Raw genomic sequence first — 12686 nt, forward strand, 5'->3', positions numbered from 1 at the left:
AAAAAAAAAAAAAAAAAAAAAAAAGAAAATAAGGTAACAGATTGTGGTTGCTTAGAGTGATAATTTGTTTCATGTGTGTGATGATGATAATGCTGTGGTACATATATTTAGATAACACGAACACAGTTGATGTTGATGTAGTATAACTTATAAACTCATGTTGCAGTCTTGCCAATGCACCGCAATGTTTTGATTTTGTGGTTTGAAGTAGGATTCAGCATCATTTGTCTCAGGACCAACAGAGAAAATTAAGGAGCACGGACACAACGGTGAGGTTGAAGCAAGAGTTTAATAAGGGAAAGGACAAAGCTCCTCACAGCAAAGAGAGGGCCTGAAAGGGGGTCGCCATTCTACAGCTGAATACAAAGCCTTTTATAAACAGGTAGGAGGGATGTGTCATTTACATAAGGCACAAAAAAACCAGGTAGGGCTGGGTGCTTCATTTGCATAAGGTGTGAATTCCTGACAGCCCCTTTGAAATCCTGACCCTGTCCAAGATGGCGTCCAGAGATTTTCATGTCCTGAGTTTCAGATCCTTGTGGATAAGTCCCCTCTTACTCTGTCCTGTCCTTGTAGTGCACATGTGCATTCTTAGCCTAAGTGACTCCATGTGGTTTAATTTCCCTTACTGTGCATGTGTTAGGGGATGGAATTCTCCATTGCGGACATGTCTGGTTCTGTATAACTCCCCTTATGTGTGCAGCTGCAGGTATCTTTCAAATAAGGCCTCCCGCTTTTATGCAAATTCCCTTATCTGAGTATGGCCAAAAAAGGAAAGGGATGTGTTCACGGAACCCTAGCATGTATATGTGACCCTTGTTAGTTACACAGAAGGCATTTTTATGGTGGACCTTGCCCCCTTATCTGTGCTTGCAGTTTCATCTTTCAAGCTGTTTCTTTGTTAGAAAGGAATTCTACCAAGGACTTGTCCTAGCTATCTGCCTAACTGATTCTTTTCGCTCTCTTCTCTCATTAGTAAATTTATTTATTTATTATATATATATATTTTGTTGTTGTTGTTGTTGTTGTTGAGATGGAGTTTTATTCTTGTCCCATAGGCTGGAGTGCAATGGTGCGATCTCGGCTCACTGCAACCTCCGCCTCTCAGGTTCAAGCGATTCTCCTGCCTCAGTTTCCCGAGTAGCTGGGATTACAGGCATCCACCACCACCACGCCCAGCTAATTTTTGTATTTTTAGTAGAGACGGGGTTTCACCATGTTGGCCAGGCTGGTCTCGAACTCCTGACCTCAAATGATCCGCCTGCCTCAACCTCCCAAAGTGCTAGGATTACAGGCATGAGCTACCATGACCAGCCTCATTAGTAGATTTAATATAAATTAGAATTGCTGTTATTCAGCTTATATGAGTAATTGATGAGTAGGCTAAGAGTTTTTTGTAACTGTGCCTGATTTAGCCCTTCTCATCCTCCTACTAAAAATGATAATATAGCAGTGGTTAATATTATGTTTAGGTTTGAGAAAGAAAATGAACGTTTTATTTGAGGAATGTGAGCTCCTTTAAATTATCAAGCCCAGAAGAACATTTAAAATGTGACAGCATGGCCGGGCGCGGTGGCTCAAGCCTGTAATCCCAGCACTTTGGAAGCCCGAGACGGGCGGATCACGAGGTCAGGAGATCGAGACCATCCTGGTGAACACGGTGAAACCCCGTCTCTACTAAAAAAAAATATAAAAACTAGCCGGGCGAGGTGGTGGGCGCCTGTAGTCCCAGCTACTCGGGAGGCTGAGGCAGGAGAATGGCGTGAACCCAGGAGGCGGAGTTTGCAGTGAGCTGAGATCCAGCCACTGCACTCCAGCCTGGGCAACAGAGTGAGACTCCGTCTCAAAAAAAAAAAAACATGGGCTGTAGACTGACGCCAAGCAGCCACAAAATGCCCTGTGCTGGACACCATGTCCAGCCAATCACTAACCAATATTATTTCTGTAACCCGATGAGAATTCCTATCAGACAACTTCTGCAGGCAAGTCGTGCAATATCTCTGCAGGTTTCTGAAGCTCTCACAGAGAGGGTAGCTCCTCTCTGCATCTGGTCATCCAGTCCTCTATAAATCTTATGATAGAATATCTTATGATATTCTAATTAAGAAACAAATAAAAATAGGTGCTACTACTTTGTCTTTTGTTTCCCTCTAGCTGTGTCTCCAGAAATTGGTTCCATGTAATTATTTGTCCTGAAAACAGAGAAAGCCCCTACAGGGAAAATGCAAGATGGCGTCCAGTGATTTTCATGTCCTGAGTTTCAGATCCTTGTGGATAAGTCCCCTCTTACTCTGAATCATGGCTGTCCTGTGTGACAAATAGAATACTGCAGAAGAAATAGGGTATGATTCCAAAATGAAGTCATCACAGTCATGGAAATTTCCACCTTGGTGTCTCTTAGATCACTTGCTCTGGGCCAGGTATGGTGGCTCACACCAGTAATCCCAGCACTTTGGGAGGCCGAGGCTGGTGGATCACTTGAGTCCAGGACTTTGAGACCAGCCTGGGCAACACGGCAAAACTCCATCTCTGCAGGAAATTTTTCAAAAGGTAACTTAACCTGTAGGAAGCCAACTGCCCTGTCTTGAGGTTATTTTAGCAACCCTGTGGAGAGGTCTACGTGGCAAGAAACCTTCTACCAGCCACTAGCACAAACTTGCCAGCCATCTGAGCCTGCCACCTGGGAAGCATATTCTCCCACCTCAGTCAGGCCTTCAAATGACTGCAGCGCTGGCTGCCATCTTGACTGCAACCTCGTGGGGGACCTGAGACAGGAACACACAGACAGATAAGCTGCTTCTAAATTCCTTACCCACAGAAACTGTGAGAGATAATACGTATTTATTGTTGGTTTAAGCTACAAAGTTTTGGGGTACTTTGTGAACATTTCTAGATTCTAAATGGCATTCACTCTTTAGTGGGTCATCATTGCTTGTTCTTGAATCAGTACGCACATAGAATCATTCTATTCATCTCCAAGTCACAGAAGGCTGTATCAGCCCTGTAGCTAAAAGGATGTGTGGTGGAATCGTTTGGTAATGGCAATTTTGAAGATGAAGTCTGAAAAATGTAAGATGATTTTGCCATCTTCTTGAAATCTTTAAACAGGGTGGAAGACTCTGGAATAAAAAAGGATTATATTTAATCCTTAGGATAAATATTTTAATTAATAGTATTTTCACCACAAACATTTTAAAATGTCAACTGGAAGACAATTGAACTTTTTTTTTTATTTCCCTAGGCAGGCTCTTGCTCTGGACTTACTGCATATTCACCCAGGCTGGAGTGCAGTGGTGCAATCACAGCTCACTGCAGCCTCAACCTCCTAGGCTCAAACAATTCTCCCACCTCAGCCTCCCAAGTAGCCGGAACTACAGGCACGCACCACCACACCCAGCTAATTTTTTTGTGTTTTTGTTGAGATGTGGTTTCACCATGTTGCCCAGGCTGGTCTCCAACTGCTGGGCTCAAGCCATCCACCCTCCTCTGCCTCCCAAAGTGCTGGGATTACAAGCATGACCCACTGCACCCGGCCTGAACCACTTTCAAGAGAATACAATGGAACACGTACATTCTCTTCAATAAGACTACGCGCACTAATAAGGGAAAGGAGAATATCTGAAATACAGTAGAGCCAATATGTGTTGTAGTAACAAGAACAATAATAATGATAAAGCCAGACATGATGACACATCCCTGTAGTTCTAGCTACCCAGGAGGCTGAGGTCAGAGGATTGCTTGAGGCTAGGAATTTGGAGTTTGAGACTGTGGTGTGCCGTGATGGTACCTGTTAATAGCCACTACACCCCAGCTTAGGCAACACAGCGAGACCCTGTGGTTTAAAAGACAATACTAATAAAATAAGAATAAAGATGATAAAATGTAATTAATATGGGGACCACCCATATCTTAGATCTGTTGACCCAAATTCTCTTCTCCCACTTACTTCCCACAAACGTACTCTTGTTCTTAGGCTTAGATGTTGTTTGTTTGCTTGTTTAGTTTGTTTGATAACTAATTCTCTTTTTTTCAGAGATGGGGTCTCACTATCTTGGCCAGGCCAGGCCTCCCAAAGTGCTTGGATTACAGACATGAGCCACTGTACCCAGCTGTTTTTTAGAAACAGGGTCTTGTTTTACCATGCAGGCTGGAGCGTATTGGCGTGATCATAGCTCACTGCAGCTTACAACTCCTAGACTCAAGCGTCCTGAGTAGCTGGGACTACAGGTGTGCACCACCATACCTGGCTGTGAGATTTTCTTAAGAGGAGCTAGCTAGTTAAATAACTAAATCTCAATATAAACGTCAAAGAGAAGATATGACTCAAAATTCTCAGGAAAGAACTTGGAAGAAGCATGCTTCTTTCGGCACCAGCATTGGTGTCTCTGAAGTAACTTACTAGAATTATGCAGTGCAGCTCCAGTGCGTACAACATCATCCACAGAGGTGGGTATCGTGGCCAGTGAGCTTCTTCCCCAGGTGGGTAGTTGACAAAATTCCTCCAGCAGTGATAATACTCTAAGGAAACACGCATCTTGGCTCATTCAACAAGCACAATGGTAAATTACTTAAGAAGATCCCCAACCTAGTTTACCATATAGAAAGCCTCTAGTCTCTGGTCTAGTTGCTGCTGGACATTAGACCCCCTAAAAAGAATAAAGCAGTTCATTTAAAGGTGGCTGAGAGGCAAGACTAGAGAAAAGAGTCGTTGGCCGGGCGCGGTGGCTCACGCCTGTAATCCCAGCACTTTGGGGGCCAAGGCAGAGATCAGGAGATCCAGACCATCCTGGCTAACACAGTGAAACCCCGTCTCTACTAAAATATAAAAAATTAGCCGGGGTGGTGGCGGCCGCCTGTAGTCCCAGCTACTCGGGAGGCTGAGGCAGGAGAATGGCATGAACCCGGGAGGCGGAGCTTGCAGTGAGCCGAGATCCCGCCACTGTACTCCAGCCTGGGCGACGGAGCAAGAGTCCGTCTTAAAAAAAAAAAAAAAAAAGGGTTGTTGTTGTTTGCTTTGGTCTTTGTTTTTTGATACAGGGTCTCCCTCTGTCACCTAGGCCAGTGTGCGGTGATCCAATCATAGCTCACTGCAGCCTTGAACATCTGGGTTCAGGAGATGTTCCCACCTCAGCCTCCCAGGCAGGTAGGACTACAGGTGCATGCCGCCATGCCTGTCTGATTTTTTACTTCATTTTATTTATTTATTTATTTATTATTTTTATTTATTTATTTATTTATTTATTTGAGACGGAGTCTCAGAGTCTCGCTCTGTCGCCCAGGCTGGAGAGCAGTGGCGCGATCTCGCCTCACTGCAAGCTCCGCCTCCCGGGTTCAGGCCATTCTCCTGCCTCAGCCTCCCGAGTAGCTGGGACTACAGACGCCCGCCACCACGCCCGGCTAATTTTTTGTATTTTTTAGTAGAGAGGGGGCTTCACCGTGTTAGCCAGGATGGTCTCCATCTCCTGACTTCCTGATCTGCCCGCCTCCGCCTCCCAAAGTGCTGGGATTACAGGTATGAGCCACCGTACCCAGCCAGGAGTTGTAGTTTTGTTACTTTCCTTGTCATGAATTTCAGACCTAGTCCTTTATCATATTATTTTGGACTTCTACTTCTAAGACTTCCAGCCTGGACCAACCAATCTTCTGGCCTAAAGACAGCTACTATCACCACAGTCTCTTGGAAACAATGAAGTTTCTTTGTTTACTGATTTTACCTGATGCTGTCATCATCTGAATAGTTACTCCACTGTTAACGAGGTCCCTGAGGCCTTGCCGATTTTGTTGATCCGTATGCCAAAAAAGCCGTGCTACATAGATCACCAGAGTCACACCAGGGTGCTGACTCAAAAACTTTCTAATAGCCTGGGAGCAGTCCCAGCAGGGACTCCAGGACAAGAACCAGGTGATGGAGCAGCTGATGGATGAGTGAAAACGTCTTTCTGACGTAAATTTTTCTATAAAATTAACTTCCACGTGATTGGTGGTGTTTTTGCCTGAGCTTCGCCAGATCTTCCAGCTCATGCCCCACTTGATTTCGTAGAGCAGACAGGCCTCTTTACGAAGTTCTCTGGGGTCATAGAAGATGTCAAACTCCCAGGGTTCGATTCTTCTCCTGAAAAACAAAAAGCAGCCCACACTGTCATGGCATATTTAGAGAGATCTTAGAAATCTTTTCCTGCACCCCTCTTCTTTATTTTTTTATTTTATTTTTTATATTTTTTAAGACGGAGTCTCACACTGTTGCCTGGACTGGAGTGCAGTGGTGTGATCTCAGCTCCCCACAACCTCTGCCTCCCAGGTTCAAGCGATTTTTCTGCCTCGGCCTCCCAAGTAGCTGGGATTACAGGCCTCTGCCACCATGTCCAGCTAATTTTTTGTATTTTTTGTAGAGACGGGGTTTCACCATGCTGGCCAGGCTGGTCTCCAACTCCTGACCTCGTGATTCGCCCACCTCAGCCTCCCAAAGTGCTGGGATTACAGGCGTGAGCCACCGCGCCCAGCCCCTACTCCCCTCTTCCATCAGGCTGATCTGAGGCATAACATTTTAGGAAACTTCTTTTTCTAGTATATGTCTCGAAGTTATCTGAAGAGGTCTGTTTGAATTACCAGATTTTTTTTCTCACAAACATAGTACACAGGATTTTTCCCCTGGTCACAGTATTAGGTGACCACTCTCTAATACCATTATGTTTCAATCTTGACTTTGTGTGCTTTATTTCTTTTTTTTTGAGACGGAGTCTCGCTCTGTCGCCCGGACTGGAGTGCAGTGGCCGGATCTCAGCTCACTGCAAGCTCCGCCTCCCAGGTTCACGCCATTCTCCTACCTCAGCCTCCCGAGTAGCTGGGACTACAGGCGCCCGCCACCTCGCCCGGCTAGTTTTTTTGTATTTTTTAGTAGAGACGGGGTTTCACCGTGTTAGCCAGGATGGTCTTGATCTCCTGACCTGGTGATCCGCACGTCTCGGCCTCCCAAAGTGCTGGGATTACAGGCTTGAGCCACCGCGCCTGGCCTGTGTGCTTTGTTTCTCTTTTAAAGTTTCCTTCACTATATTCTAACCCTTTTTTTTTTTTTTGAGACAGGGTCTCTCTAAGCTGACCAGGCTGGTCTTGCCTCCTGGGCTCAAGCTACTCTCCTGCCTCAGCCTCCTGAGTAGCTGAGACTTCAGGTGTGCCCCACCATGCCTAGCTATATTCCAGTTTTTCTCTTTCACACCTAGAGGTGCCATGTTCCAATCCTTATCTTTTCTGTTCCTCAAGGGACTCTAACCAGATCTTCTCAAGTGTTGAAGCCCCAAATTGCCAACAAGATTGTATTGTCAAGAACAGACAAAAGAGCAATTTAGCCTCAAGATTCTTCCACATTAGGATTCTATATACTAACTCCTATAAGAAAGAAATTCTAATTGCTCTCAGTGGTATCTTTAGATTTAACACTCTCTATGTCTGAAAGCCGTGACCCAAGGGAAACTCAGAATTGAGCTGCAGACTCCTCTTTGCAATATGGTTAAGTCACAAGCTTATTACATCCTAATAGTTCCCACTCATCCCTAAAGTATCACATGCATTTATTACATAGATCAATCCTTCCACCTATCACTAGATAATATATTCCTTGACATGACTTCCCTGTCATATGTCTGAAAAACGGGCAGACAGTATAAAACGAAGATAAAGTTAAAGTGGCAAATGAGTTTCCCAGGTATTTCACTGATGGCTATAAAAGCATGCGATTTAAAAAGAGAAGAGAAATCGTAAGACAATAACAGATAAGCAAGCTAGAAAATAATTTATTTAAAGCGATCAAAAGACATAAGAGCAAAGATATAAAAAACAATAGCCATAGAAAATGAAGTTGGAAAAGGCAAAAATGAAAGAAAGAATGGGAAAATGACAAAAGAGAAAAGGAACAACAATAAAGAAAGCTATATCCACAGCTCCACTTTTTTTTTTTTTTTTTTGAGACAGGGTCTCAGTCTTTTACCCCGGCTGCAGTGCCATGGTGCAATCATAGGTCACTGCAGTCTTGATCTCCTAGGTTCAAGCGATTCTCCCACTCCTGCCTCAGCCTCCTGAGTAGCTAGGACAATAGGTGCATGTGCCACCATGCACAGCTCTTAAACACCCATTGATTCTTGATCGAATTAAATGGGCACTGTGATAGTATTATTCTTACCTCAGAGTGGGGTCACCTGTTGAAGGACCTGTTGACCAAGATATGATTGTGTCAAATAACACTCAAATATCAAATGAGTTGCTAAGAAAAAGTGCTCTATTATTCCAAACCTGCAAATCATCTCAGAAAATGGAATTTGAAGATTCTTTCATGGATTAATTGTATTGGACCAGCTCATTGCACCCAAGAAAAGCAAGATTTTAAGGGCTTTGCCAAAATCTATTTTCCCAGATGCCCAATCCCAAACAAGGTAGTCTGCCTTAAGGCTTCAACAAAAATGATTAAGCACAAGTAGAGGCTGGGCGCGGTGGCTCATGCCTGTAATCCCAGCACTTTGGGAGGCCAAGGCGGGTGGATCACGTGAGGTCAGGAGTTACCAACCAGCCTAACCAATATGACAAAACCCTGTCTCTACTAAAAATACAAAAATTAGCCGGACTTGGTGGCACGTGCCTGTAATCCCAGCTACTCCAGAGGTTGAGGCAGGAGAATCACTTGAACCCAGGAGGTGGCAGTTACAGTTAGCCGAGATCGCACCATTGCACTCCAGCCTGGGTGACAGAGCGAGAGAGACTCTGTCTCAAACAAAAAAAAAGAAGAAGAAAAGTACTGGAAGGAGACAAAAGGTGGTGGGGGCACCATATCAACCATATCAGAGATGGCGGTCAGAGAAGGCATCTGTAAAGAGGGACATTAAAGCTGAGACCTGAATGTAAAGTTAGAGAGCAAGACATGTGGACGTTGGGGAAGGGGAGAGGACTCCAAGCACGGGGAACAGCAGGTGCAAACGACCTGAAGTGTGGACCTTGACTTGTTCAACGAAGAGCAAGCAAGTCAGCCTGGCTGGGTCACAGTAATCAAGACATGCAGTGGAGGGAGATGGGCAATGGAAGGAGTAAGCCATATGGCCTTACCAGCCCTGGATAGTATGCTAAGTGTAAGAAGCCGTTAGAGAACATGGGGATGATTCCAGGGAAAGTACTGGATTTTAAAGACCTGCGCCCCTCAGGACTCAGAGCCTTGGGGATGTTCCTAGCAAAAAAAATGGGCACTGACAAGGCCTGAACCTCTAAGGGTGATTTGGGGAGATTCAGGCAAGAAATTCATCCCACTCTCCTGGCCAAACCTTAACTCGCAGATGCTACTTTTGAACAAAGAAGAGTCACAGGCTCTGGGAAACACTCCGTTTGAAACAGAGCACACTTTACCCTAGGCTGTGTGTGTGCCTGTTTGTGTGTGTTACTTTTTATGCATCTGCACTGGATGGTAGAGGAGTCATGGAAAGGACTCTTGGCCATGGCATGGTTTTTTTGTAGATGGAGAGTGGTTCTAGCTGGGGAGAGGAACTAAAATGAGAAATTAGCCAGATATCGAGGAAATAGGATGAAGTCAGAAAACACTATTCCAAGTGTGACCTGAAGAACAAATCTCTTACTTTTAAAGAAGGAATGGGGAATTTGCGCATTGGGAGGAAGGAGGAAGGGGGTGGTTGGCACGTTGGAATGAGCTCTTCTCAGACCTAGTACAAATTGGGGCCCTTGAACCGGTAATCCACTCCAAGGGAGCCTTACAAAAACAGAGGCCGTATCATAGGAAAAAGGCATATTGATGATGGGAAGACACTTTCTCTGAAGGAGCTGAAGCAGCAGTGAGAAGTTCAGAAAGAGACAGTGAGATATATGCTGTGTCTACAATATTATTCCTGGGGTGCAAAGACGAGGATACCAGCCACATGACTGGGGACGGTTTGAGGTATAGAACACACCACCTTCATAAGAAAAGTCCAGGGAAGGTAGTAGATACTACAGTTAAATAATGTGTTAGGTCTTTCCCCCAGTATGCCACTTAAAAAAGAATTCTTTTTCTTTTTTTTTCCTGAGATGGAATTTCCCTCTTGTTGCCCAGCCTGGAGTGCAATGGTGCAATCTCGGTTCACTGCAACCTCCACCTCCCAGGTTCAAGTGATTCTCCTGCCTCGGCCTCCCAAGTAGCGGGATTACAGGCATGCACCACCATGCCCGGCTAATTTTGTATTTTTAGTAGAGACATTGTTTCTCCATGTTGGAGAAACATGGCTGGTCTCGAGCTCCCTACCTCAGATGATCCACCTGCCTTGGCCTCCCAAAGTGCTGGGATTACAGGCTACCATGCCCGAACTTAAAAAAGAATTCTAATAGATGGAGAACATAATGGAGAAAATAAATTGTTACTTGAACTCCAAACTGATATCTATATTACCTCCTGCCCCATCACACTCACACTATTGCAATAGTCTTCTAACTGGTCTCCTTGCTTCCAGTCCAAAATCACATGTCACATGTCAAGTAAATGTGTCTAAAGCACTATTTTAGTCATATCTCGTGCTGTTCATAAATTCTCCAGATACTCCCTCTACCATAAAGAAAAACTTTCATTCTTTGAACCTAGCATTGAAAGTCCTCTACAGTATAACAACACTTCAAATTTGCTTTCTAGTCTTACTGCAAATTGTTTACGTAAATTGTTTTGTAGCCTAACCAGTTTATTCATTGTATTTCAGACACAAGTCTCTGTTAAAGCTTTTCAATTCTGTTTATCAATAGGATTCAATCAACCTGCAATCTCCTCTTCTTTGTCGACCCAACGTCTGCCCTTCTGGCCCGGCATGGTGTAATCCCAGTACTTCGGGAGGCCAAGGCTAGTGGATCACTTGAGCCCAGGAGTTCAAGACCAGCCTGAGCAATAAAGCAAAACCTCATCTCTGCAAAAAAATTGGCAGGGCCTGGTGACCCATGCCTGTTGTCCCAGCTACCCAGGAAGCTGAGGCGGGAGGATCTCTTGAGCCCGGGAGGTCAAGACAGCAGTGAGCAGTGATCACACCACTGTACTCCAGCCTGGGCAACAAGGCGAGTCTAAAAAAAAAAAAAATTGGTCAGGTATGGTGGCTCATGCCTGTATTCCTAGTACTTTGAGAGACCAAGGATGGAGAATTGCTTGAGCCCAGGAGTTCAAGACCAGCCTGGGAAAAGTAGTGAACCCACCCCCTAGTCTCTAAAAATAAAATAAAATAAAAAAATGTTTAGGTCTACACTTCTCTTAGAATCCAGTTCAAATCCTACCTCGGTTGAAATTATTTCCCTCAGCCTGAAGTGTTCTTCCTCTCCCATGCATTTTTCTAACACTGGGCACTAATTTATCAATTAGTTATTGTCAATTCATTTATCAATTAGCACATTGTTCTCATGCTATCACATCTGTTGTTTCCTTAAACTGTTATTTAAACAGTTGTACTTTTACTTAACTTTTTTTTTATTTTTGTGAGACAGAGTCTTGCTCTGTTGCCCAGGCTGGAGTGCAATGGCATGATCTCAGGTCACTGCAACCTCCACCTCCTGGGTTCAAGCGACCCTCCTACCTCAGCCTCTGGAGTAGCTAGGACTACAGGCATGTGCCACTATGACTGGCTAATTTTTGTATTTTTAGTACAAATAGGGTTTCACCGTGTTGGCCACGCTGGTCTCGAACCCTAAGCCTCAAGTGATCCACCCTCCTTGGACTCCCAAAGTGCTGGGATTACAGGTGTGAGCCACAGCGCCCAGCTACTTAATTTTTTATTATGGTGAAACAAAAACTGATTTGGTTGAAGTCACTTGAACATGTAAATATTTAATAATAATAAATCATCTTATTTAAGACTAATATATTAATCAATAATGGGGAAGTTTGAAAACACCCACAGATGCAAGAATCAGCAGGACACACACACACACACACACACACACAGACACACAGACACACACACACACACACACACACACCATTCTTGCATTGTTCAAGAATACTTGCCAGGCCCCCAGATCCATTTTACCTTTCTCAGAAGTCATGGTGCTCTGTCTCTAGACTTCTTCCTCTGGAGTCATAAGTTGTGCTGATTGTTCCTGGACTTTGTTTTTTCAGGTGTGCCCACTGCCACCTGCTTGGGCAGAGGATGACTCATTCCTGCATCTCAGGCAGTTATGGGAATCTGGGCTGCCTGTACAAACAGGGGACTGGCTGAGAGGGACCTTGTCGTGGGGATTCACATCTTCAGTGATGAGAAAGCCTGCGATGCAAATGACATGAATTCTGTAGAGTGGATCACTGGGGTTACCAAATTCCAAAGTTCTTCTCTGACGACATCTGAATTTAGTAACATTTCTCTTTCTTTAAATAAAGATTAAGGCAAGGTGGATCATCTGTCATTCTTTATATATTTTTTGCTTTGTTTTACTTATTTATTTTTCATTATCTCCTACTCTGCATCAAAGATGCAACATTCCTTTTTTTTTTTTTGAGACAGAGTTTTGCTCTTGTCGCCCAGGCTGGAGTGCAATGGCACGATCTCAGCTCACCACAACCTCTGCCTCCCAGGTTCAAGCGATTCTCCTGCCTCAGCCTCCCGAGTAGCTGGGATTACAGGTACCGAACACCACGCCCAGCTAATTTTTTGTATTTTTAGCAGAGACAGGGTTTCACCATGTTGGTAAGGCTGTTT

The 12686-nt window shown here is 44.4% G+C and overlaps 1 protein-coding gene across 2 annotated transcripts; it reads right to left on the reverse strand.

Annotated features, from left to right (window-relative positions):
- Positions 1-2826: 2826 nt before the first annotated feature.
- On the reverse strand, positions 2827-12447 carry APOBEC1 (apolipoprotein B mRNA editing enzyme catalytic subunit 1). Of its 2 annotated transcripts, XM_017891879.1 has the most exons (5): positions 12021-12447; positions 8174-8201; positions 5715-6112; positions 4400-4518; positions 2827-3119 (listed from the first exon to the last, which is right to left on the reverse strand). In XM_017891879.1, exons 1-5 carry the CDS (start codon positions 12034-12036, stop codon positions 2970-2972), a joined length of 711 nt encoding a protein of 236 aa, XP_017747368.1. In that variant the 5' UTR covers positions 12037-12447; the 3' UTR covers positions 2827-2969. The 2 variants fall into 2 exon arrangements, with proteins under 2 accessions (XP_017747368.1, XP_017747369.1); XM_017891880.1 differs by lacking the exon at positions 8174-8201 and having other exon boundaries at positions 12021-12067.
- Positions 12448-12686: the final 239 nt, after the last annotated feature.

This window comes from Rhinopithecus bieti, unplaced genomic scaffold (genome assembly GCF_001698545.2).
Source record: "Rhinopithecus bieti isolate Rb0 unplaced genomic scaffold, ASM169854v2 scaffold_21022, whole genome shotgun sequence".
NCBI lineage: Eukaryota > Metazoa > Chordata > Mammalia > Primates > Cercopithecidae > Rhinopithecus > Rhinopithecus bieti.